This window comes from Musa acuminata, chromosome BXJ1-9, assembly GCF_036884655.1.
Source record: "Musa acuminata AAA Group cultivar baxijiao chromosome BXJ1-9, Cavendish_Baxijiao_AAA, whole genome shotgun sequence".
Classification (NCBI taxonomy): domain Eukaryota; kingdom Viridiplantae; phylum Streptophyta; class Magnoliopsida; order Zingiberales; family Musaceae; genus Musa; species Musa acuminata.
The window spans coordinates 43919518-43946856 of NC_088335.1; the positions used below are offsets into that span (position 1 = coordinate 43919518).

A 27339-nucleotide genomic window follows, 5' to 3' on the forward strand; every position below is an offset into this window, starting at 1 on the left:
ATCTACTCTAAAGAACTTCCTAGCGGCTTGCCTCCTCTTCGAGACATTAAATATTGAATCAATCTAATTCTAAGAGCAATTTTGCTAAACAAATCTTATTCTCAGATAAGTCCAAAAGAACATAAGAAGTTGAATAGACAAGTTATGGATCTACTACACAAAGGTTATATTGACTACGTATTATTCTAGCTCTATTGACTCCAAAGAAGGATAGAACGTAGTAGATGTGCATCGATAGTCGTTACTATTAATCGGATTACTATCAAGTATATATTTTCTTTTCCACATGTCGAGGATTTTTTTGATATGCTTACTGGTGCTCAAATTTTCTCTAAAATTGATCTTGGAGGTTATCACTAAATCCGTATTAAACCAGGAGATGAATGAAAAACTATTTTTAAGACTCAAGAAGGTTTATATGAATGACTAGTTATACTATTTGGACTTCCAAATACTCCGAGCACCTTCATACGACTAATAAATCAAATTCTATTTTCTTAGACTAGGAAGTAGGAAGTTTGTTGTTGTTTACTTTGATAATATTCTTATTTATAGTCATAAAAAACTTGATCATATTAAATATTTGAGAACTATTCTATCAATATTCAAGGCAAAAAAGATATATAAATGTTAAGAAGTGTTCTTTCGACAACTAACTTAGCTTTTCTATGCTTAATCATAACCCCTACAGTATCCCAGTGGATTTTGAGAAGATTAATGCTATCTAGACTCGGTCAACATGAACATCTCTATAGAGTTTTCACGGGTTAGTATCATTTTATCGTCGATTTGTTCAGAATTTTAACACTATTGTAGCTTCTCTAACTGATTGTATAAAGAAAAAAAGTATTTCAATGAACATATAAGATAAATAACAGTTTTGAACTATTAAAGGTAAAATTATCCATTGCTCTTATTTTTATATTATTGGATTTTTTTTAAAATATTTAAAGTTGATTGTGATGTCTCTCACGTGGGTATTGGTGGAGTATTTAGCCAAGAAAGATATCCACTTGTATTCTTTGGTGAAAAACATAATAATATAAGAAAGAACTATTCAACCTATAATATTAAATTTTATGCTATTATTTAACTATTCAACTTATTTGATCGAAAGAGAATTTGTCTTAAATTTGAAGCTTTTAAAGATATAAATTATCAAGCAAATATCAATAAACAACATGCAAGATGGGTGATATTTTTACTAAGGATGGAATGTGTAATAAGGTTACAAATGGACTCAATTGATGATTAGCGCTTCCTAATACTACATGAGCTCAACTAAAAGAATTTGATGAAATGAGAAATACTTATTCTAATGATGAAGATTTTAAATAAATATAAAAATTATGAACGAATAGTCATCATGAAGATTATGTTAGAGATGATTTTCCCTTTCGTGGAACTCAACTTTGTATTCCTAAATATTCTCTAAGAGAGCATATTATCAAAGAATCGTACTTTAATGGATTATGAGGTCATTTTTGAGAGATAAAATAGAATTTCTCATTAAAATAAAATATTTTTGGTCAATAATATACCGAGATGTTACATATTATGTGAAAAGATGTAAAATATACTAAACTTCAAAATGGAAGACATTAGTATAGATTTTATGATTAGTCTACCAATAACACATTTCATGATTAGTCTTTTTTATATTGCTAACATTTATTTGAATGAAGTGACCAAACTTTATGGAAGTCCTAAATCTATCGTATCAAATAGAGATACTAAATTTCTTAGTTATTTTTTGAAAAGTTTATGGAGAAAATTTGGCACTGGCCTATTATATAGTAATACTTATCATAATAGATGAAGAAATTGAGGTTGTTAATAGAACCTTGGGTAATCTACTATGATGCTTTACCGCAAAAAGGTCAAAACAGAGATCTCATGTTACCTCTTGCCCAATTTGCTTATAACTCTACGGTTCATTATTTCTATGGGTAAGAGTCTATTTGGGATTGTTTATGATTGTATTTCACCTCATTATCTAGATTTTGTTGAAGTATTTGAATTATCTTTTCAAAGTTGGAGAGGATTTTACTATTACTACGACAAAAATTCATTAAAAAAAGTAAAAAAGAAGCTTGAAGCTAGTAACCAAGCTTTAAAAAAAAAAAGCCCAACAAACATTAAGTTGTGATGATCATTGAAGGAGGAGATCTTGTTTGGGTATTTTTGAAAAAAAATATTTTGTAGTAGGAACTTACAATACACTCAAAGAGAAAAAAAAAATTGATCTCTCTTGAGTTCTCAAGAAAATTAATGACAATACTTACAAGACTGAACTTCCTCTTAATATTCGTACTCACTTCATATTTAACATTATTTATTAGTTTACCATGGTAACATTCAAGATTTATTAGTTTACCATGGTAATATTGACGATAACTCATGGGCGAGTTCTTTCTCACCTGAGCATAATGATGTAGTACATAGTGAGCTTCGAATGCTCCCAAATTCCAAGATAATAAATTTCAAGTTCAATTCTATCCAATTTTAAGAAAATAATTCGAAATAATTATAAAAATTTAAAATACCAAAGAACAATTACATTATGAATTTAACATGTTTTACATTTTATGCTTGACTTTCAATCATTCAACGTACAAGGATCTATAAATGGGAAAGGAATAAAGATTGATGAAGATTTTTATTTTTAAAATCTTATTAAACTTTTACATTTGAAATTATTAATTCATAGTTATCTCTTTAGAGAGAAAAAAATTCTCATTTATTCTTTCATATTTTATTTCTTTTTACCGCTCTCTTCTTCTCTCCTCGCCTTGTTTGACTTCTGTTTTATTAAGCTTTCTATGACTTCTGTTGCCAGCTGTTTGTCAATTATTGACGACACTACGAGTGGCTCCCCGGGGCTCAACTCGTCTTTACTTGGCGGCTAAGGGAAAGCAGATGCTCCAGCTGTTGCCAGCTGTTTGTCAATTATTGACGACACTACGAGTGGCTCCCCGGGGCTCAACTCGTCTTTACTTGGCGGCTAAGGGAAAGCAGATGCTCCAGCTGTTGCCTTCTGTAAGCTATCCAGACTTTTGTAAGCATTTTAAGCTTTCTATGAGTTCTTTGTGCTTAACATTTCTTACGAAGTTTGTCGATTTCTCCTGCATCCCGCTTCCCACATATGCTCTGATACCATATGTGGGAAGCGGGATGCAGGAGAAATCGACAAATTTCGTAAGAAATGTTAAGCACAAAGAACTCATAGAAAGCTTAAAATGCTTACAGAAGTCTGGATAGCTTACAGAAGGTTTGGACACACCAACAGTTTCTTTCTCAAGTAGGACTCTGGTGTTCGACCGATGCCCTTCAAGAGACTAAACGAGAGAATATATAGATGTAAAGGATAGAACCGGGTGCTCATTGGGCCCCATCGCATTCTTATCCGTTCAACTCATATATCTCAAGTTTCTATAGGAAAAGCAGATGCTCCAACTGTTGCCAGCTGTTTGTCAATTATTGACGACACTACGAGTGGCTCCCCGGGGCTCAACTCGTCTTTACTTGGCGGCTAAGGGAAAGCAGATGCTCCAGCTGTTGCCAGCTGTTTGTCAATTATTGACGACACTACGAGTGGCTCCCCGGGGCTCAACTCGTCTTTACTTGGTGGCTAAGGGAAAGCAGATGCTCCAGCTGTTGCCAAGGGTTCACCATCCTCCTAGAGGCTGAAGCTAGTTGTCCTTTGTGAGACGTCCTTTGCTAGTGATAAAGCCGTCTCCAGTTGTTGTTGTTGCCTGAGGACAACTGGCAACCAGTCCTTATACCAGTTGTCCTTTCCTCCACTTCTTCTTTGGTACTCCTCCACTTTGATTAGGTGGATGTCCCTGAATTGCTGTAGCGCTTTACATGCTTGTCGGGCGGCTTCCTTTTGGATTGCTCCGAGTTTTCTTTCGGACAATCCCATTTCGTCCAATGGGAGTCCTTCTTGTGTTCTGGCTCTAAGCTTACCCAGCTCTTGTTGGTATTGCATGAGGAGGTCACCTGGTTTATTAATTGACTCAGATGTACTACTGCCTTGGGGTTTGGTTTGGCTTGAACTTCCTGAGTTGCTTCTATGAGCAACAGTAACGATTCGCTCGGCCATCCTGCAACCAGAACATTTATTAGTCGAGATAAAGAGTCGGCCAGAATATTACTGTTTCCTTCAATGTGCTCGAATTTGACTTCTACGCCGCTCCCAGTGATGTAGTCTACGAAAGCCATCCATCTGACCCTAGATGGTTTGTTTTGAGTAGACTTGTTGAAGAAGCTTATTATTGCCTGACAGTCAGTTCTGATGATGATCTCCTTTTTATCAAGAAAATAGATTTTCAATGCCTCTAGAGTTTTCATGACTGCATGCATCTCAGCATCTATAGTGGATTTGATTGGGCTATACTTTCCACTAGCGTAGGCGCATATTTTTTCAGTGCTCCTGGGATCATACTTTTGTTTTTTCCATTTGCAGATACCTCCCCACCCTTCCATGCATCCATCCGTTTCAAGTATTATAAAGCAGTCTTCTGGGGGCACCTCTAGATCCGGGAGATTTTGCACTAGTTTTTTGATCTTCTTGATTAGCTTCCAATCTTGCTCATTCAGTCTTTTCTCTCCAGTCGGGCTTGTTTTTGAATATAATGGGCCTAAGAGTCTGCCCAAGTTAGGTATGTAGCTCCTTGCATAATTTAGAAGTCCCAGCCAAGATCTAAGGCCCCTTTTGGTCGTGAGGTCTTCCTCCTGATAGTCCGTGATCTTTTTAATAACATGGGGTTGCAGCTTGATCTTGGAGTTTCCCAAAATTGCCCCAAGGAATTCAATTTCTTTTACTGCGATTTTCATCTTTGTTGGGCTTAGGACCAGGCCATTTTCTTGGCATATTTCTAACATCTTGGACAAGTGTTGCCCATGATCCTTTTCATTTTCTGAGAAGACAAGAATGTCATCAATGTATACTGCAATAAATTGTTCAGTACCTTTGAAGCAATTATCCATCTTTCTCTGGAACACAGCAGGGGCATTCTTGAGACCGAATGGCATTGCAAGCCATTCGTATAATCCTTCAGGGACCCAGAATGCGGTCCATTCAATGGAGTCGGGGTGCATAGCAACTTGATGAAAACCGGATTTTAAGTCAAATTTTGAGTAGATTTTACTATTGCTGACCTTTTTGAGGATGGTATTGATGCCGGGAAGGCTATATTGATCCTTTTCGGTGATGTCATTAAGCCTCTTGTAGTTGAAAACCATCCTTTCCTTTCCTTTCTTCTCAGCTCCTGTTATAGGATCAACAGTAGTTCCTGAATTAACAATTATAGCAGTGGTTCGGTGCTTACTCTTGCTTGGTCTGATAACCCCTATGTCCAGTAGTGCTTTTACATGTTTGGAAAAGGCTTCCTTTGCTTGTGGTGTTAAATGTCTTAGGGGTTTGTCTTCTACCACAAAGTCTTGGTTTTTGATTTCTAATTTGCAGGTTATCTTGTTTTTTTTCCAATGTTTAAGGGGATCTTCCCCAATGTAGCCTTGGGCCTTCAGTTGATCTAACAGGCTTCCGAACTTGGCCTTTATATTTCTGTCACTTTGCTGTGCTTCTGCTGAATAGAGTACTGCCTCTTGGATTTGGATATAATCTTCTTCTTCTAAATCCAATTCCTCTATAGCTGCGGCTGTTGAGATGTAGGGCAAGGTATTGATGGTTGTTAAGTTTTTGTAGAATGTAACCATATTACCTTCAATTCTGACTCCTCCTTGCATTGCCCTTATAAAATTACATCCGATGATCATTTGGATGTCATCCCCAAGTTTCATTGTGAACGCATAAGTGTAGGGGATTCTGAAAGTATTATTCCCAATAGTCATTTTTCCTCCCTTTAATTTTTTGTTTGCTGTCGTCTTGGAGGTAATCCCACTGAAATGTACTATGTAAGGGTTTTCTTCCATTGCAGCGCTTGGAACAGCCCTTTCATCTATGCAGCAAGTAGTGGCGCCTGTGTCTAGGATAGCGTTAACCTCAAAAGTGGGAATATTTAAAATTTCCATATGTACCTTTAAGTTGAAGAGCATATTCTTGGCCCTTCTCGTCCCCCCTATTTCCTTTGTTTCCATTGACAGGATTTTCTGAGTTTCTTCTTCTAGGAGGACAAGGGCTTCCTCACTTTCTTCCTCCTCACTTTCTTCAGTTTTTCTTTTTTCTAGCCTTTGTATTTCTCTTAGGAGATCAGCCTTTTCTAGTCTTAGCTGATCCACTTCTAGTATTTCTTCTTTCAGCTTGTCATATTTTGCTTTTAGCTCTACCACCTCGTTCTTTAGACGGAGATTTTCTTGGGCTATGGCTATAGACTGGACATGCATTTCTTCCAGCTCCTTAGCCTTTTGTTGCTCGGATTCCACCGCTCCTTTTAGCCTTCTTATCTCTGCTTCACAATGGTTAATAAAATCTTGTTGTTGTTGAAGCAAATTTCTAGGTTCATACCTTGGAGGTTCCTCCATCATGACGGGGGTTCTTTTGTCGAAATAATATATGCTGCACATTCCGCATGAAGTAATCTTGCATAATGGACAATGCCTTCTGTGCCTTCTTTGAGAATTTTTTTTGCAGCATTTGCATTTTTCCCACTCTGGTGGAAGTTCGGTGTTGATTTCCCATATATGTCTGCACTCAGCTTGTGTTTGTGAAACTTGTATTCTTTTCCGGTAACCTGTCTCCGGACCTATCCACCAAGTCCTACTGTCTTCTATTAAAGCGAATATTTTATGAGTAAAGGAGTGAAGGGGACTTCTATCCACCAAGTTACGGTATTCACTCCTTTACTCATAAAATATTCGCTTTAATAGAAGACAGTAGGACTTGGTGGATAGGTCCGGAGACAGGTTACCGGAAAAGAATACAAGTTTCACAAACACAAGCTGAGTGCAGACATATATGGGAAATCAACACCGAACTTCCACCAGAGTGGGAAAAATGCAAATGCTGCAAAAAAAATTCTCAAAGAAGGCACAGAAGGCATTGTCCATTATGCAAGATTACTTCATGCGGAATGTGCAGCATATATTATTTCGACAAAAGAACCCCCGTCATGATGGAGGAACCTCCAAGGTATGAACCTAGAAATTTGCTTCAACAACAACAAGATTTTATTAACCATTGTGAAGCAGAGATAAGAAGGCTAAAAGGAGCGGTGGAATCCGAGCAACAAAAGGCTAAGGAGCTGGAAGAAATGCATGTCCAGTCTATAGCCATAGCCCAAGAAAATCTCCGTCTAAAGAACGAGGTGGTAGAGCTAAAAGCAAAATATGACAAGCTGAAAGAAGAAATACTAGAAGTGGATCAGCTAAGACTAGAAAAGGCTGATCTCCTAAGAGAAATACAAAGGCTAGAAAAAAGAAAAACTGAAGAAAGTGAGGAGGAAGAAAGTGAGGAAGCCCTTGTCCTCCTAGAAGAAGAAACTCAGAAAATCCTGTCAATGGAAACAAAGGAAATAGGGGGGACGAGAAGGGCCAAGAATATGCTCTTCAACTTAAAGGTACATATGGAAATTTTAAATATTCCCACTTTTGAGGTTAACGCTATCCTAGACACAGGCGCCACTACTTGCTGCATAGATGAAAGGGCTGTTCCAAGCGCTGCAATCGAAGAAAACCCTTACATAGTACATTTCAGTGGGATTACCTCCAAGACGACAGCAAACAAAAAATTAAAGGGAGGAAAAATGACTATTGGGAATAATACTTTCAGAATCCCCTACACTTATGCGTTCACAATGAAACTTGGGGATGACATCCAAATGATCATCGGATGTAATTTTATAAGGGCAATGCAAGGAGGAGTCAGAATTGAAGGTAATATGGTTACATTCTACAAAAACTTAACAACCATCAATACCTTGCCCTACATCTCAACAGCCGCAGCTATAGAGGAATTGGATTTAGAAGAAGAAGATTATATCCAAATCCAAGAGGCAGTACTCTATTCAGCAGAAGCACAGCAAAGTGACAGAAATATAAAGGCCAAGTTCGGAAGCCTGTTAGATCAACTGAAGGCCCAAGGCTACATTGGGGAAGATCCCCTTAAACATTGGAAAAAAAACAAGATAACCTGCAAATTAGAAATCAAAAACCAAGACTTTGTGGTAGAAGACAAACCCCTAAGACATTTAACACCACAAGCAAAGGAAGCCTTTTCCAAACATGTAAAAGCACTACTGGACATAGGGGTTATCAGACCAAGCAAGAGTAAGCACCGAACCACTGCTATAATTGTTAATTCAGGAACTACTGTTGATCCTATAACAGGAGCTGAGAAGAAAGGAAAGGAAAGGATGGTTTTCAACTACAAGAGGCTTAATGACATCACCGAAAAGGATCAATATAGCCTTCCCGGCATCAATACCATCCTCAAAAAGGTCAGCAATAGTAAAATCTACTCAAAATTTGACTTAAAATCCGGTTTTCATCAAGTTGCTATGCACCCCGACTCCATTGAATGGACCGCATTCTGGGTCCCTGAAGGATTATACGAATGGCTTGCAATGCCATTCGGTCTCAAGAATGCCCCTGCTGTGTTCCAGAGAAAGATGGATAATTGCTTCAAAGGTACTGAACAATTTATTGCAGTATACATTGATGACATTCTTGTCTTCTCAGAAAATGAAAAGGATCATGGGCAACACTTGTCCAAGATGTTAGAAATATGCCAAGAAAATGGCCTGGTCCTAAGCCCAACAAAGATGAAAATCGCAGTAAAAGAAATTGAATTCCTTGGGGCAGTTTTGGGAAACTCCAAGATCAAGCTGCAACCCCATGTTATTAAAAAGATCACGGACTATCAGGAGGAAGACCTCACGACCAAAAGGGGCCTTAGATCTTGGCTGGGACTTCTAAATTATGCAAGGAGCTACATACCTAACTTGGGCAGACTCTTAGGCCCATTATATTCAAAAACAAGCCCGACTGGAGAGAAAAGACTGAATGAGCAAGATTGGAAGCTAATCAAGAAGATCAAAAAACTAGTGCAAAATCTCCCGGATCTAGAGGTGCCCCCAGAAGACTGCTTTATAATACTTGAAACGGATGGATGCATGGAAGGGTGGGGAGGTATCTGCAAATGGAAAAAACAAAAGTATGATCCCAGGAGCACTGAAAAAATATGCGCCTACGCTAGTGGAAAGTATAGCCCAATCAAATCCACTATAGATGCTGAGATGCATGCAGTCATGAAAACTCTAGAGGCATTGAAAATCTATTTTCTTGATAAAAAGGAGATCATCATCAGAACTGACTGTCAGGCAATAATAAGCTTCTTCAACAAGTCTACTCAAAACAAACCATCTAGGGTCAGATGGATGGCTTTCGTAGACTACATCACTGGGAGCGGCGTAGAAGTCAAATTCGAGCACATTGAAGGAAACAGTAATATTCTGGCCGACTCTTTATCTCGACTAATAAATGTTCTGGTTGCAGGATGGCCGAGCGAATCGTTACTGTTGCTCATAGAAGCAACTCAGGAAGTTCAAGCCAAACCAAACCCCAAGGCAGTAGTACATCTGAGTCAATTAATAAACCAGGTGACCTCCTCATGCAATACCAACAAGAGCTGGGTAAGCTTAGAGCCAGAACACAAGAAGGACTCCCATTGGACGAAATGGGATTGTCCGAAAGAAAACTCGGAGCAATCCAAAAGGAAGCCGCCCGACAAGCATGTAAAGCGCTACAGCAATTCAGGGACATCCACCTAATCAAAGTGGAGGAGTACCAAAGAAGAAGTGGAGGAAAGGACAACTGGTATAAGGACTGGTTGCCAGTTGTCCTCAGGCAACAACAACAACTGGAGACGGCTTTATCACTAGCAAAGGACGTCTCACAAAGGACAACTAGCTTCAGCCTCTAGGAGGATGGTGAACCCTTGGCAACAGCTGGAGCATCTGCTTTCCCTTAGCCGCCAAGTAAAGACGAGTTGAGCCCCGGGGAGCCACTCGTAGTGTCGTCAATAATTGACAAACAGCTGGCAACAGCTGGAGCATCTGCTTTTCCTATAGAAACTTGAGATATATGAGTTGAACGGATAAGAATGCGATGGGGCCCAATGAGCACCCGGTTCTATCCTTTACATCTATATATTCTCTCGTTTAGTCTCTTGAAGGGCATCGGTCGAACACCAGAGTCCTACTTGAGAAAGAAACTGTTGGTGTGTCCAAACCTTCTGTAAGCTATCCAGACTTCTGTAAGCATTTTAAGCTTTCTATGAGTTCTTTGTGCTTAACATTTCTTACGAAGTTTGTCGATTTCTCCTGCATCCCGCTTCCCACATATGGTATCAGAGCAGAATGAGTTTGGGTTCAACTCTGTTGCCAGCTGAAATCGACACATGAAATCCGATTTAGCTAACCTCGGTTTAATTCACCGTTAAACTGTTTCAATCTTGAATACCATGTCTGCTTCCGTCACCATATTTTCATAATATTATTCATATATTTTAAATTCTTAGTATAATTCATATAATTATATCTTATTTTGAATAAAAAATATTAAATATAGTACGTTGACCATCCGGTCAAACCAATACCTGATCCCAAAACTCGCGCGGTTCGCTGTCAGGTGCTATTCCGACGTCTACGATTTGAGCTTCCCCCTTGCAAACCGTGACATGGTCTCCACGTCCACCAATATGGTCAGCGCTTTCGGATACCTAAAATAAAATGCAGCCATAACATGAAGATGCAATTTAAGCATAAATCACATGATCATCCTTCCACTGGTCAGGTATCAGTTTGCAGCCTTACAGAAAATGCAGGAAATCTGTTGAAAACATTACTGCTCAACAAAACGTGGCTCGGATTGTGCCTCTCTCTTCCATGTGAACCCCCATCTGTTCTTCTGCAACTTCACTGTAATATACATCATAAGCAATGGGTTTCATGTGGAGGATATTTAAGCTGTTAGCTGAAAAATAATCTGAAGGAGAACTCGGTAGCCTTCTAACTTCAGTTGGTTTATTAAGTCTGATGTCTGAAAACTAAAGTATCATTGATCTGATAAAAATTTACTTACTCTTTGAAGGATGGGCTTTCCTCCCCGTCTCCAGTGAGATTGAAGGTGCTAATTTGCATAAACATTCAATCTCACTACGGCGGAGACTTCCGGATGAAGCTTGAGCTCAGCTATGTATTCCCCCGTCTCACGGATCTCAGGAAGAGTGACGATTCTTTTGTCAACATCCCTGATGAAATAAATACGAAATAATCCAATATGAAAGAGTAATAAATAATATATGCCAGTTTCCACTGCGATTAATTTTTAATTTAGACATACCGGTTTAGTTGTGCCTTTATGATGTCCACAAGGTCTTGGGCAGTAACACTAGCAAAAACAATTGATGATGTCAAAATGCAGACAAAATCTTATAATGCCTGAAATTATTGGTGTTGGATTATAGTAGTACAACTCACGTTCCAAATATTTGTTTTCCTTTTCCACCTTTGCGTTTCACCTTGAAAGCTCCAACTGTCTGGAAAATCAGCGCAAGCTGTTGTGCTTCTTCTTTCACCTGGTTAATAAACCAATATACGAAACACAAAGCAACTTTCAACATATTTACTTCACATGTTACGAAAACTTGAAGACTAAACAATGATACTAAGAGAAACAAAAGGGGAAGCAAGCAAAACTTTCCAGAAACAAGATGGAACAAATGACAACACCTGCATAACTAAACATGAAAAGCAAACAAGAAGCTTATGGCTCTGAAAAAATATAACTGAACATCAATAAACATGAAAACCATAAGAACTGTCGATAATTTTTAGTGCTCTGAAAAATGCAACCACCTAAGTGAAAATTGTAGAAAGGAGTGACTTGTAATGGCAACAGTAACTGAAAATTAGCTGAAGTCATCTCACAACATTAAGTCTAAAATTTTAAAATGTCTATGAATATGATATGAACCAAAATACTCATCTTGCAGCTGCTGTAGTTTACATCTTGAATATAGTTCTCCTGTATGATGCCTAGCCAAGTAAATGTTTTAGAAGGTTGCTAATAACAGAAACAATAAGGACAGACCTGGTACAATGGTAATGTTGTTATTTTAGAACGACCAGGGTTTGAGTTATAAAAAATAATCTCTCTAATTATTTAAAGGTAAAACAGCACACATTGACCCTTCCCAGACCTTGCTTTAGAGCGAGTCTCATGCAATAGATGTCTTTTGTTTTTATATTTGCTAATACCACAAAGAAAAATCAAAGGATTACACAGCCCTAGTCTAAATAGCTGTAATAGAAGATGGCCCAAAATAGTGGACAAAGTAATCAGCATAGGTACGAAGCTTCTAGTCTAAGAGTGATTCTAACAAATATGATTTTACTATGATTCTCTATGAACTAATATGACCTGCATACTTCCAGAACCAACATTCACCTGTCAGTAAGATCACTGGTCGTTTGAAGTCGTCAATGGATCAAGTGATAAAATGAAATCCGACACTTGAAAAAGTACATTGGTGCAAGGAATTCACCAAATAGGCTGGAGTTCACTCGATGTGAATAGAGCTACACAATGAGTGCAGAATAAGATCTCACCCGCTGTTTCTCAGCCTCAATTCTCTCCTCCTCGATCCGCATTTCCCTAGATAGAGAAAAAAAAGATAAGGTAGATACATCTAGTTCCAAATGCAAGCATGGTGAAATATCAACTGAGAAGAATAATTAGCTTGTAGATCAACATCTCAACTCACAAGATCTTAACAAATTCTTAGAGAAGTGATTCTAGTAAATAATTCCAAACTAGCTGAAAGCAATGAAATAATGGTTCATGTCCTGAATGCATCCAGAAGACAAGTAAACCTAAGCAAGTTTTGTCAAAAAGTTACTGCCTTGCAAATTCATATTGGTGGCAATCATCTTACATATCATGAATAATTTGGTGAATTGCACTAGACCTAGTTCAGAAACTAGTTTAAAATAGGTCAGAGACTAGCCCAAAATAAATGCACTCTTTAGAAATGACAATCTTATGGATTTTAAACACATGATAGAGTGCATAATAAACATCTTCAACTCAAAGAACCTCTTTCTTGAGGCATATTGTGAGATGAATAATCATTCTACAAACAAATGGAAAGTTTGCAGTAACTTAGGACATAGAAAATCTATAAATGCTTCAACTTACAAGTAAATTTGCCACCACGCTATGCTGGAAGGTCAAACTTGATTCTCTTTCATCTTTTGATTAAGTTTGAAATAAGCCTAACATCCCTATTGTTTAAATGGAGAGATAACCTGTAACAAGCTTTGAGGAAGCTACCAACTGAACAATTTCATTAATTTCTAATTTTATCATGTTCAGCTTAATGTATATGTCAATCCAGAGTGCATGAGTGTATTAAAAATGTTATACAAAATTTCTACAACTAAAACTAATTGCTACTACAGAACGAATTTTTTCATATGGTTCTAATGATTTTATAGCTATTTAGCTACAGAGTGTTGCGGTTCATGTTCCCCTCTATTAATCAAATATACAAAGAAAGATGCAAGACTAATGAGGCTAAAACAAGATAAATGGCTCTTGGAAAAATTGATTGGTGGTCGTTTTAAGAAACTGATGGACTTGGCCTTATGCAATATGCAAGGAAGTTTAAAAATAATAATAAAGAGGATGAGCTCTTTCTTTTTTCACTTAGGAACTTGAAAACATGATGCTTAGAGTAATTTTGCCATCTCAGTGTAGGCTTCGCTTTGCAAAACTTGTTTAACATTTGAACACATTTCTTTTTGAACATGTAACAAAATGAATGCAATATGTGCTTGTTGAATGATGTGATTTTCCAGCCCAAAACTTTGTGCTACTAGCTTTGAACAACAGAGCAGTCACAGAGCCAGGTATCTTTTGAGTGATTAATTATAACAATTCTTATACTGCATTTTATGATCTACACTCGGAGATAAGAATTGAAGAATCAATAATATATGGCCAAATGGCCCTCTTCCAATAACTTGGGCCTCGACACTATGAGCCATGTCATGAAGGGCAATCTTAGATTGAGTTAGATGTTGAGTCAGTGGGCTAACTGGATCACAAGGAGAAAAATCAATAACTAAAGAGACAATCCCAGTGAGCAGCTGACAAATTCGTGTCCAAATGGACTACACAACAGGAGACATCTTATTGACAAAACCATGCTACCATCCGTAGCAAAATCTAAACTTCACAAATTAAGGGTCTTCAGCCTAAAGGGGAAAAGGTCAAATTTAACATTAGTTAGTTATAATGTAGTCTCTAACGCATTCATTAGAAAAGCAAAGAACTCAAACATTGTCCCTCAAACACGAAATTATCTCTCTTATTTAATCACAATAGTCAGATTGACGACTGTTTCAATAGCTAATCGAAAATATTCTCTTTTCGCGACATTACTGTTTCCACAATCTAACTTCTATATGCCATCATCTATTTATAGAATTTTACGAAAAAAAGGCCAACAATGGTGTCCTAGGCGCTAAATTTCAACATTTCCTCAAGTACGGACAACAATGATCACAAGACTAGAACGCATTTTATAGCCACAGGACTTCATTCAACAAAAAAACTCAAAATAACATAATTTATGGATGAACTAAACGGAGAGAGAGGTGGAGAAGAAGCCAAAGGGAACGCACTTGAGCAAGAGAGGGGTGACGAGCTGAGCCCTGCCCGTGGGTAGCAGGAAGTTGCGGTAGTACCCGGCTTTCACGTCAAGGAGATCCCCCTTCTTCCCCAGCTCCGTGACGTCCTCCTTGAGGATGATCTACGCAGAAATTACACGATCAACATCAACAACAAACGAACTCAAAGGAAGAAGAGGACCATTCGGTTGCATGCCTTGCGGATCTTCTTGGCTTTCTTCTGAGCGAGTATCGGCATCACCCTCCCGGCCTCGATGGGATTCCTCGGCCCCTCGTTTCGCGCGCCTCCGCCGACTCGATGCGGCCGCGGGCAGCAGGCCGAGCCCCATGATAAGGTTGAAGCCATTGCGGTACCTTCTATTCCTCTCTGTCTTCGCTCTGGCTCGCGTCTTATCTCCTTCTGCTTATATCGATCGTGCGGGGTTGCTTCGTTCGGGTCGGATCTGAACTCTTGGATGGATCTCGTGCTTTGATACGGACTCGGGTAGGCCTGCTAACGGATTGGATCCATGTCCAAAACGGGTAACGGGTTGGGTTGAAGCCCATGCAAGAAAGAAACAAGAAGTGGACTTAATCGTAAAACTGAGAGTCGACTGCAAATTTCCAACAATAATAAAATATCAACTTCATCTTAGCATAACACTATCTCATAAAAATCTTTATTTATGAATGTAACACGAAGATTAAACATAACAAATAGACAGCATTGGCTCCCTTTTCCATTACCATTCGATGACTAAATGCATAATTCTCGCATTTGGTATCGTCTTGTCATAGATTCCATCCAAGCTAATCTATGCTGAGAAAAACATTATTATTTTACTGCCAGAGTTAACCTTGCCTTAAGAACAATGTTATAATAAGCGAACGAAACATTTTGAAGCTGGAAAATTCTTTCATTTAGTGTCACTGATAAACAATTCAAGTGACAATTCAAGATCTCATTGGGCTCTGCGTTACAAGGAGTTTGGATGTAGTATACAGCATTCTGTATTCAGCTGCCGGAAAAGTCTTGACAAAGCGGTTGGCATGAAATAATTGTTCCTCCTTGTAGAAGTCATAGCATCTTTCCAGGGGATAATATAAGCCTTTTCTCTCTACAACCTACAAATATTTGCGGCGATGAAGAATTACATTAACAATAATGTTCTGAAAAAGACGGCAGTTACTGGTATTGAATGAATCAGTGCTTTCCCAGATTATAATATGCATGTGGAACAATAGAGAATATACCTGTATACATGTAAGCTAAAAATATTTTTCGGAAATAAGTGTATGAGATCATAGAGCAGACGAAAATATAGCCAAGGGGTGAAGAAAAATTGTAATCCTATATAAAGCCTACCAAAATTGTTCACCTAACATGGAAATATGAACTTCCATAAATGCTTGTGTTTCTAACCAATATCAGTGCCGATATTTCTAGAACTTCAATTAAGTAGCACCTATGAAGTCAACATAAACTTAGACACTTAGAGATGAAAGCAAAACAAGTAGATGTGTTAACTAGAACTGAAGTTCAACCATAGAACGGAAAAAAAAAAAAAAAACAATAGAAGATGCTTACTGTCAATCTTTGATTTATTACCTACAAAAATCATATAGGAGTTAACAAGATTGTACAAGTCTAAGAAATACTAATAGATGTCATGCTCCATTGATTGAAATGCCATGAGTTATGACTCATTTCAATGGCTCAGTTGATCATAAAGTCTGAAATGATGGTATGGGGTGATAGTTTTCTGAACCATGGCATGATAAAATGAGAACATGTCCCGACAGACTGGCCTAAGAGCAAGGCCTTTTTTTATAACACAAGCCAAAGCAGCAATAAATTAGCAAACAAATGCCTTAATGGTCACCTTGGAACATTGCCTATGGCATCAAAACCTGACAAGCAATCATTATACCCTTAAAATTGACAATGAGGATCACCACAATGATCATATTATGAAGACTGCTCATTTTCCTGATTGTTATAGGATAGGTGTGCAGTCCCAACTTGGCGAGCCCTGTGGTCATGCTATATTAGGTGGCAAAGAGGATGGATCTCATTTAATCATACCATCTTCGTAAGAGTGACATCATCAAAAGAATATTGATGGGATGATTGACTGGCGTCTACCCTTGTATAGCAGAAGAACACTCCTAGACTAATGATATAATGGACCCCGTACTTCTCAGTTATATATAATACAAAGAATGTATGCTTTCTCATCAACTATATTAAACATACTGGGGCATCAATTTGCTCTGACAAATTGAGAGATTTCAGAATACTAGTATCTTACAAACAATTTGATAAGAATGCTCACCAATATTATATGACAAACAACACCCATCAGGCAGACAGAAGAAACTAATTAATAGCAAAAATTTTGACAGCTGAAGAACAAGTATCTTTTTGTCACTGGGGAACAGCAAAATAATCTTACATTTTATTGTTCAGAGTTTTGTGTGGTGCCAGACAACCATTGCCAGACACCCCCTGATCTCTGCTTCTGAGCATCAACTGTCTCCTGTTCCATTTGAGATTTCTGATGACGTAGGACCTCAAGCTCATTTTCTAATGAGCTAAATGAGACCAGGCTTTTCTGTATCTGAGCAATATTTGTCTACAATGACCCAGAAAGAAAAAGAGAACACAAAATACTTAGTACCAAATGGCTATGACCATCCTCAAAGAATGAAATGGATGATGAAACAGAAAATATCAAATACCTCTAACTTTAGACATCTTGCACTTTCAGCAGCTAGTTGACTTTGAACTGATTGAAGTTCCTTGAGAAACAGAAAAAGCAGAAGTTTCAGAATTACAAAATTGTAAATACTGTCATGACGGAAAATTTACCTTTAATAATTCAGTATGGGAAATATTCAACTCATCAATTCTGGCCTGTATCCTTGACTTCTCATCTCTTACTTCCACTATCCTGGATTTTAAAATCTTCGTTTCTGCTTTAAGACTATCAGTATCATTTTGGGCACTCTCATGGTTGCTCTTGCTGTTTGAATCATCTATGTTCTTACTACTATTGTTTTTTTCATCGGTTGCAGCGATTATGGCATAAGCTGCAGTTACAGAAGCTGCAGCAGCTGCTGCAGCAGGTGATTGAAGAAGACGTGGTCGTATTGGCTCTTTAGGCTTAATTTTTAGAACAAACACCTAAAAGAAAATTGAAAATTTACATCAGTACAAACAACTCCATTAAGTATATACAAATGACAGGAATTCACAAGAAAAAAAAAAGAAATCATGTTATACAATAAAAATAAAAGGAAGCCTAAGAATTTGGTGTGCTGCCTCACCCCAGTTCATGAGCATAATTTGGTAAATAAAACATAAATACCTTATATAATCGAACATACAATGAACATGGAGATGCAAATAACATGTGTACAACATTCAAAAAAATTTGTTGCAACAGAAGAATTTGCCCCAATGTATGACATAAAAGCCATACTGATGTGCACTGCAATTGTTAAATGGAAACATTTTCAAATGAAAATATTGGTCTTTCTTCACTAGTGATGTGCAATTTATCTTATCCTGACATATTAGGATTCGAAATAGCTGTCAGAAATTTAGCCTGAAATGAGATTTTACTCTTCTTGCATACCTCATTGTTGTACTTCCCATTATAACCACCAAAGGCAATTAAGAGCTTCTCACCATCTATCATTGTTGAGCAAAGAGTAAGACCCTGTCAAGAACCAGTAACATGATATCAGAATCTAGTGGTGCAATTAAGTGCCATTCTTTTTTTTTTCCCTCATAACTTCATGAGATGAGTTTACCCATACCACATGATCTGAAATATATGTAGATGAAGTTAAAAGAAAGTTGAACAAAGTTAGAAGGCATCCAGTTTTATTGATATCCAATTAATCATAATTGCATAACTTTGTCTAAATATTCTGTGTCTACAAAACAATTGCTTATAATGGTATGATAGACATCTCATATAGGAATCACCCTTGGCATCTTGCTTGGGACATCAACAGCCAAATTCAGTAATCAAAACCAAGATTTCTATTTAATCACAAAAACACATGTCTTATTCAATAACATACAGCTCTCACCCATATATGTCACGTTATTATTGTATCATGACTCACAATCACCTCAGGTAAATTGAGCACCAATTTTTTGTCTTGGAAGAGAAAGGGTGTATGAACATGGCATGGGGGAGATCACCCCTATATATATATATATATATATATATATAAGTGAATATGAGAATGCTATTTTTTCCATTGAAACTAATTAAAAATGAAAATGTTAATTTTTTTCCATATTTGCTTATTGTAATTTTCCCCTGTTTGTCACCAAATAAAAGCAATCTGAGTCTATTGTACCAGTCAATCATTGGAACTTTTACTATTGTTGCTGGAAATCACAGCAGAGATAGATTGCAATAGTGAGAACAAGCATAACTATTGCTTGAACATTTGCAGCAAGTGCAATTGTGAAAAACAATAATCATTATTACTGGTTATGTTCCACAATATTTCTGACACTAAACTGCTGTGCTACACAGTTCAATTGGCATATGTTTTATTCAATCTTAAAATTCCATCATGCTTAAATTATAATATTTTATTTTATTGGTAAACCTGTCTGTATTATGAATTAACTTAGATGATATTTTTTTTTCAAAGGATTTAATAGTTGGATTGCTGCCTAGAGCCTACGTGGGTAGTGGCTGAACCAAAAACACTAATTAGGCTTTCCTACATAACAACACTACTATATTAGCATTTCAAATTTGACATTATTCTCTTTTGATTGACGAGTAGCAATACGATAGAGAACGGTCTCAGATAGAAAACAATTTAAAAAATAAAAAACAAACATGCAGAAAAGTAAAAAATATATATAAATATAAAAGAGACAGCCATTTTGGCATGTATTATAGTTTAAAACTTATCTGAAATTCAAATGTTTGAAACATATTTTTAAACAAGTAAAAATATTTTCACACACTTTTTTATCATCTAATTTTAATACTTGTCTAAATGTTCAAAGTATGTTCACAAAGGTTCGAAACAAATTTTAAACAATTAAAATTAATTAATTTCATAAGAAGCAAATTTTTACTATTCTTACGAAATGTGAATTGTATAACTCATTTATAATTAATTTCGTAATAAATCATCTCAAATGATTAAAACTAAAATCTAAAACAAATTAAAAAGCATAATGTTTCGAACCCCCAATACCTTCCAAAAAATTTCCTATCTTATTTGGCTGATTCATAAACAAATGTAACGTGTAAGACCCTCATATTTCTTAAGAGAGTCAAACTGGAATGAGTGTGCTTTTGGTAGAGATCTTAAGACAATTTCCTGCAAGACATCAATCCATGTTGGGATATGTCACAAAAAAAGAATAAGAGATTAGTTTAGGGTACTGCATTCCAAAGTGGCAAGCAAACTATTAAAATGATTCTCTTTGAAGAAGTGATCAATACAGTGTAGAGTAAGCTGCATATGCCAGTCTGAGTGACACGATTCTTGCATCATCATGGGCCTCACTCTGAGCAAGCTACAAAATTCACAGGTCTTATGGAATATTGATCAAGCATGGGGCTAGAAAGGAAAATGTCATTAGCAAAAAGAACTAGGGAAATTTAGATATGTATATTTATAATAAGCATATGCAAAGCAGGGTCAAATGTGTCAAATTAGAGAAGTCAAGCATGTAGATAATAAATAAAAGAATATGTTAATCCTTCAAAAAGCACTAGATATGCAGACTTAGTTCAATTATACATTGCAAGAATAACTAAAACTGATCAAAAGCTAGAGAAAATATCAGGTTCTAGATGATAACCTCACTAGCAAGGGGCTCACGATTGCCAACACTTGTGGCCATGGACCACACAAACTTTGATATGTTCAAAACAATGGTTTCAGTGGCACCTGTAAGCAAAATCCTAGACTTCAGATTTTAACTATATAAGCAATCAAGAAGACTAATTTCCAATATCTAGAAGCATTAAAAGAAAATCAGTAGAAGTTCAGTCACCACTCATATTATCTCCACCACCAACTATATACCAATTCTCATCTACTATGGTGCTAGCATGACCGCCTCTAGGAGTCACATATGCACCCTGAGTCTGTGGCTGTGACCACTCCATCTGCAATGCAAACCAACTAATTGACATGGAGCAATGTAAATAAGAACAAAACATCAACATTTTTAATATGGATTGGTTCAGAGGTTCCACATGTCTTTTTTCTTTCTTACATTAAACTTTGCATAGAAGATCCTGAAGAAAATGAAGTAAAATTCCAGACTCTATTTTGCCTACAGATTACAGTTACTTATCATGAAGCATCAATCCTTCAATTTCTTTGCTAGGTCCGTACTGGATATATGTTGGATTATGATGTACATGTACACTTCTATGATACATGTTGAGACTTCCTCTTAATATGTAATTTTTGAATAGTTAAAAAATTCAGCATGACTAGGGAATACTTATCAGATACCTGTTGGGATTCTTTTACTTTAATAGTGGTTTTCTAATCATAGATATGCACAAATGACTATAATAAACATGAATATGTTACATGCATTAAGCATTAATGGCTAGTTAAATGAATAGAATGCTTTTCCTTCAACTTCGTAAATGCTTAGTATCTTCTTTATATTATTGGCATACTATATTGCTTGAACAATATTCCTTATGATACATAGGTCAGGTGCGATATAGTAAATATTTTATGAACCGTGATGAACAATTAGCTTGTTCTATAAATATTATGAAACTTTGTCAAATATAATATTATATGTTACAATATTCTTTACTGTCAATTTCCTTGTAGCAACATTTTCTTTTTTCAAGATTTGATGTAACAGTGTATTTGAATCATGGTCTGTAGTACCGGACTGTACTGCCCGGTACGGGCGGTACGTACCGGTCCGACAGACTTCCGGTATGCGGATCATCTGTTACCGTTCCGACACTGTAGTAACATTGTAGCACTGTAGCAGTGCTACAGTGCTCGCACACACCTGGGTGTACCGCTCGGTATACCGTACCGTACCGGTACCGAGCCCAGGTCGAAACTTCGGTACGGTACGGTATTGCGGACCTTGATTTGAATCATCCATATTGGTATCCTATGTCCGTATTCAACTTTACAGGTTCCTTAAGCCATATCAATTATCCATAAACAGACATTATCGGCAGTGCAAATGTTGATTAGACCATTCACATATATTATACACAACACAACCAAACTCTATTTTGTGATGAACCTATAACTGAGTTGAACCAAAGCTAACAAAAGGATACATACGGTCAACAAGTCAAGTAAATGCAGATCATTGAAACAGGTTGAATGAGATGAACCACCAAAGATCAGAAGATATTGGTCTCCATAAACTGCAGCTGTATGATCAAACCTCGGTGCTGGAGACGTGTTCCTGCATAAGAAAATGGAATGACATACTCCTTTGCACAGATTTCTCCAATTAATATAAAATTGAAAAGCATACTTGATTTCAATTTCATCCCATGTCATAGTAGTCAAATCAAGAATATGGAGGTCATTTAGGAGATGCCTCTTCCTGTCTTCTCCACCAAACAGAAACAGTTTGGAGCCAACCAAAGTTGCAGATTGCCCTCCTCGAGCTATCTGTTAAGAAGCGGACATATATCTCAAAGCTCTCAGCAATTTTCCAGAAAAATTTTTCACTCGTACATAAAATTGACAGACATATCTACTCCTAGTCTTTGCACACAAACAATACATTTGACATCCTAAGAGAAAAAAATAAGAGATGTTAACAGAACCAGGAATCAGAGATCAAATTTTACCGGAATTTTACCATTGGTCTGTACTAGGGAACAGTTGTTTGTATCTAGATCAATCGACCAAACTGCAATTCAATAAATGACAATTAGATATAGAGTGGGAATTTTTTAGCAAACAAAATTCAAACCTAAGAGTATAGCTATAATATAAGAAACATAGGACTACCAGCTAACATGTCGCACATGAGTTACAATCTGTGATATTGCATATAATACAAGTTATAAAACTTTAAATAGATATGCTAATAATCGGTAATGGTATATGGGGAGGTCAGGAGTAATGTAACTGTGACACAGTGAACAGTCATGAAAAGCCACCAATTTATAATATTTTGGCTTTTCATATTATGCCAAGTTTCCTAATGATTAAAAAGTACTCGATTAATTGCTTGAAATTTATGTTATCATGTGACATCTAAACTTTTGGATTAATATTATTTGATTTGATCTCGTGTAAAGTGTAAGCAGCATGTTGCTTGACATTCCATAGTGTTGAATGATAACTTTCTATCCAATGGTCACACTCCAGCTGCCATGAACCTGAGGTGAACTATTTATAGTTAAAATCATCTATGAATGGTTATTAGAAATCCCCAAGTATCAAAAGTTTAGGTATGACAGGACCATACTCTTTCAAATATTACAAGGCACTCTTATACACGATAAACATTTAAAAGAGTCTCATTCTACATCGTTATTGCCCCACTTTACTAAAGTAACATAAAACTAACTGGCTGATTAGCACATCCCAAAACCAAGATCAAGAAGATAAGTCTTATTAAGATTTACAAGTAAAAAAACTCATTGATCATTCAATGGCACTATCATGAAAGCCAAAGATTTAGAAGTAAGAACCAAATATGCCTGTAGTGATCTCCAATAACAGCTTCTATTACAAGTTAGTTCATATATATTATATCAACTATGCCAATATGTACTATGGTATCAAAAGGGGAGAGAAGCAGAAGGAAGAGGAAGAAGAGGCATACCAAGCATGGGCTGACAGGTTAACAGTGGTCAGCAGTGTGAGCAAAAGGCCAATGATGGCAGGTGGCACAAAGGAGGCAAGCACGAGCATGCGAGAGAGAGAGAGAGAGAGAGAGAGAGAGAGAGAGAAGGGTGCAGGGGGGAGGGTTAGGGTTACCTCTAGTGAAAAAAGGGTCAAAACCAGGCTGGGAGCCTGGTTCAAGCCCCGTAATGGGCTAAATCCTAATGCTAACCCCAGTTCAAGGGCTACCAGGCGACAACTCAATATCAAACCTGGACCACCAGAAAGGAGTGATCCGCATTTTGGTCCAGTAAATACTGGCTGATACTTACCAGAGTGAATTCGCAGACCATGGTTATAAGAATTTGTTGTTGGACAAACGATTATGGCATTTCTGTAGTAACTTATGCAAGCACAAGCAATAGACAAAGCACATAACTAGAAGAAAATAGTTAGCTTAGTATGCCATGAAAAATCTACCTGTCACATTATCTGACAATTCCTTTGTATGGCCCGCAAGAACTAGAAGTCCCTTTTCCCACTTAACCTGTGTATAAGGACAACACCATCTGAATATGAATTTTTTGTAAAAAGATCAAAATCATAAGCGACAAGTCAAGTTTTAAATACAACAAATATTTTCTGTTGCGCAACTGCCAAAAACTCACCAAACTATGATCTGCCACTGCTGGAAATGCATTCTCCAAATTGATCTTTTCTAATTCAGAACTATCATTGTCTACCTTGAGGCTTAAAGTGGACCATTTTAATGTCCTAAAATCAAAAACCTGTAAAATTTAGCATATATCGTTATCTCCAATCTTATTACTTGATAATCATCATAACTCCAAATGATAATTTATCACCTGAACATCTGATAGATATCGGCCATTACGACTTCCACCAATTACATAGAGCTTTTCGTTAACAATTTCTGCTGCATGCTACAAGAATTTAAAAAGAAAAAGGTCAGCAGTGGATGAAAAGTAAAATTAAATTCCTGAGGTACAAAAAAATTATTAACTATAGTAGAAATTATTCTCAAAGCATTGATATGAGAACGAATGCAGGCTACAACCAGGTCACACCATGGTACCAATGGAATGACTTCATAGGTCATAATCGAGTCACCATCATATATGTACCTTATAACGGGATGGTGGGCACCAACCAGAAGGACAAAGTGAAAACCACTGGTCATAGCTTGCTAAAGATATAAAAGCAGTAATATCTGAATTTTCACTGACATCGGTGGCATCCATAGCAATCTAGAAAAACAAAAAAAATTCATTAAATGTACAAATTTAACATATGATCAGTAACAAAGGAAGTCATTAGAAAATGACAAATTGTTGTTCATTTTTAGGAATAATCTGAAAAACAATCTAAGTTATTGACTTGGAAAGTAGATATTATAGTACAATAATCATTATGTTTAAATTTCTTATAAAATTAGTGACATGCAAAAGTGAAACAATTAACAGTTGAGCAAATAAAGGATGATGCAACTACACATAATCCTAAGTCCAAAAAGAAAAGAAATTATCTTATACAAAATCCTCGCTGTTATCCCTGCACCATAGTATACATGACAATTCCTAGTTGGATCCAAAGATTTAAATATCAGTTTTGGTAACCTATTGGACCAGCATGAGGCATGTATACAAGGTGGTTAATTGACTTATCATGCCTGGTATCATTACATACAAGTAATAAAAAAAACCCAAAATGTATTATAGTGTCCTATTATCAAGCTATATGTTTTGATATTGGTACTTGGTCGGACTGATAAATGCCAATCAGTACATGCTGGTCTAACCAGCATTTAAATCTTTGGTTGGACTAACAGCATCTAATATCTGCATGGTCATCTTTGTGCACCATATTGCTTCAAAAATGATTCCAACCCAAGGCCTTCATATGAGACTTTAGCCCTAATATTTTCTATATGCTGCTATCTCTCTTTCTTCATCCTGCCTGCAAAGTTGTAAATACTGTGTTTATTGCTGATATCAACTAACTAATTTCAAGAATTTTCTACCATAAAGGCATTGTATCTATCAGCTAACGCTTTGTTAGTGTCTCTAGTCTCTACCACATGCTCAGCCTGCTCAAAAAAAAATATCAAATGCCTCATGCTTCAATGTTTGGTTCTCTTTTGTGCATGTACTATGTGATCATAATACTCTTCAACCTAAGTACTTTAACAATTAAAGGACAATGTGGGAAGAAGCATGTAAAAGTATAACATGGCATGTTTCTATCTGGTCACTTAGTTTGTTCTGCCAATATTACCGAAACAACATTTTTTTCCCACTCCTATAATAAATGGAATGAGTTTCTAAAATACAAGGTAAATTATGTCACATCATTTCGCACTTCATGGTTGCGTCTTTTCTTTAATTTCAATTAATGCATTTGCACACACACTTACACGAATACTGGAAGCATCAAATTGTGCAAGAATCTTGACCTTTTCTTGTTTATATCAAGTCATAATGGATACTAAGTAAAACTTGTGTACAACACTTAAAATTTCCCATGCCAACAGAATTGTCAAATCTTAACTGTGATGAGCATTGAACAACACCCTGAATTATTAGAACAATCTTGCTTCATCAAGAGCAGGTAACACTGAATTCTCAAGTCACTTCATAGTAACACTGAATTTTCTTGTGATTTTTTAAAGAAAAATCTCCATTCAATTGCGAAAAAGATGAAGTGAATAACCAGTTTTATTGACCAGACAGTTGTGTAAAAACAATGCAAATTTGTGATCAGGGTCCAGAGTTAAGTTGTGGCCCTTATCCACCACACATAATATCTGCAGAGGAACAGTCTCAAGTCCACCCTTGATTGTGACGCTAACCAATATGATGCATTGCCCATCCCACTAAAAAACTTAAAACAAACTAAACAGTCCCTAGAAAGATATCTGTATTGTTCTGACATATCCAACTGCAGCAAAAAAGTTATGCAGCATCTTGTAAGTCAAAGCAGGTTTCTTCAAAATTTATGAAATTGGAGTCCAAGAAAAAAAAAAGAACAGATAAGCAAAACCAAATCATAAGAAAGAAATATACATTCTAAATTAACAAATCCAAATTTTCCCTGATGCATACTTGTTATCAACAATTATCAAGATTTCTGACAGACGTTAGAGTTTCTCTCTTCAGCAGACGGCGAGACAATTTCAAACAGCTTTTAGGATCATAAATCCATATCAGCTGAATGATTGAGCACAAAATAACAGGAGCGGTATGAGCTTTAAAACCAGTGATTAGAATATCTAGAACCTACAATAAAGCCATTGTGATACAAGCATCCCAAGTGCATTCCGCAAGGCCATGACACGACAAACCCTTTTGCTAGTAATAAGCAAAACTCAGAATTCATAATGCTAGTCAGCATATATGTAGAGATCTTTCAAATAAGCTAAGCTATCATACCCTAAACAGCAAGCCAATCTAATTAGCCTCGTCAAGGGAAGCAATCAAAAGAAGAGGAGACCAAGATCGCATTTCCTTACAAGTCCACGACTCAGCGATCTTATCAAGGATTTGAAACAAGGATCGAGGTAACGATGAATAAAGGATCGGAGGCGGGGATCTTCACCTTGGCTCTTTGCAGATCTGGGCGCGCGAGGAGGAGCGCCCTCGCTCGTTCGTTCGAGCGATCGATCAAGGGGAAGGGAGACACGAACCCCTTCTTCCTTCTCCTCTCGTTCTTGTGGTGTGCGCAGGATTATGTCTTCGTCATCGTCGTCCTCGTCGCCGTCTTCTCCGGACGCAGTCAACGGGGAACCCCAGATTTGGGCAGCAGCATCGGCACGTTAAGCCGGTTTGAAACGGTGGATCCACAG

At 36.9% G+C, this 27339-nt stretch overlaps 2 protein-coding genes across 2 annotated transcripts; both read right to left on the reverse strand.

The window, feature by feature from the left end:
• Nucleotides 1-10692: 10692 nt before the first annotated feature.
• On the reverse strand, nt 10693-15047 carry LOC135593676 (large ribosomal subunit protein bL9c-like). Its single transcript, XM_065083900.1, has 7 exons — nt 14854-15047; nt 14652-14779; nt 12573-12618; nt 11442-11539; nt 11305-11352; nt 11044-11212; nt 10693-10880 (listed from the first exon to the last, which is right to left on the reverse strand). The coding sequence occupies exons 1-6, from the start codon at nt 15001-15003 to the stop codon at nt 11092-11094; spliced, it is 591 nt and encodes a 196-aa protein (XP_064939972.1). The 5' UTR covers nt 15004-15047; the 3' UTR covers nt 10693-10880; nt 11044-11091.
• Nucleotides 15048-15454: 407 nt separating this feature from the next.
• LOC135593675 (acyl-CoA-binding domain-containing protein 4-like) lies at nt 15455-27339 on the reverse strand. The gene is made up of 15 exons (XM_065083899.1): nt 27093-27339; nt 24623-24745; nt 24344-24421; nt 24146-24265; nt 23958-24024; nt 22493-22554; nt 22171-22310; nt 21972-22098; nt 20689-20803; nt 20494-20582; nt 18278-18361; nt 17509-17823; nt 17379-17438; nt 17093-17272; nt 15455-15761 (listed from the first exon to the last, which is right to left on the reverse strand). The coding sequence occupies exons 2-14, from the start codon at nt 24737-24739 to the stop codon at nt 17096-17098; spliced, it is 1551 nt and encodes a 516-aa protein (XP_064939971.1). The 5' UTR covers nt 24740-24745; nt 27093-27339; the 3' UTR covers nt 15455-15761; nt 17093-17095.

Bases quoted from the DNA above. Each gene is read 5' to 3' on its own strand.
- LOC135593676 (XM_065083900.1), bottom strand. From the start codon at position 15,003: ATGGCTTCAACCTTATCATGGGGCTCGGCCTGCTGCCCGCGGCCGCAT. The intron at 12,619-14,651 runs GTGCGTTCCCTT...TTCTCTATCTAG, and splicing joins GTCACCCCTCTCTTGCTCAA to GGAAATGCGGATCGAGGAGG. The intron at 11,213-11,304 runs GTATGTCTAAAT...TTATTTCATCAG, and splicing joins ATAAAGGCACAACTAAACCG to GGATGTTGACAAAAGAATCG.
- LOC135593675 (XM_065083899.1), bottom strand. From the start codon at position 24,739: ATGGATGCCACCGATGTCAGTGAAAATTCAGATATTACTGCTTTTATA. The intron at 22,311-22,492 runs GTAAAATTTGAT...GCTTCTTAACAG, and splicing joins AGACCAATGGTAAAATTCCG to ATAGCTCGAGGAGGGCAATC. The intron at 17,273-17,378 runs GTATTTGATATT...GGGTCATTGTAG, and splicing joins CAAGATGTCTAAAGTTAGAG to ACAAATATTGCTCAGATACA.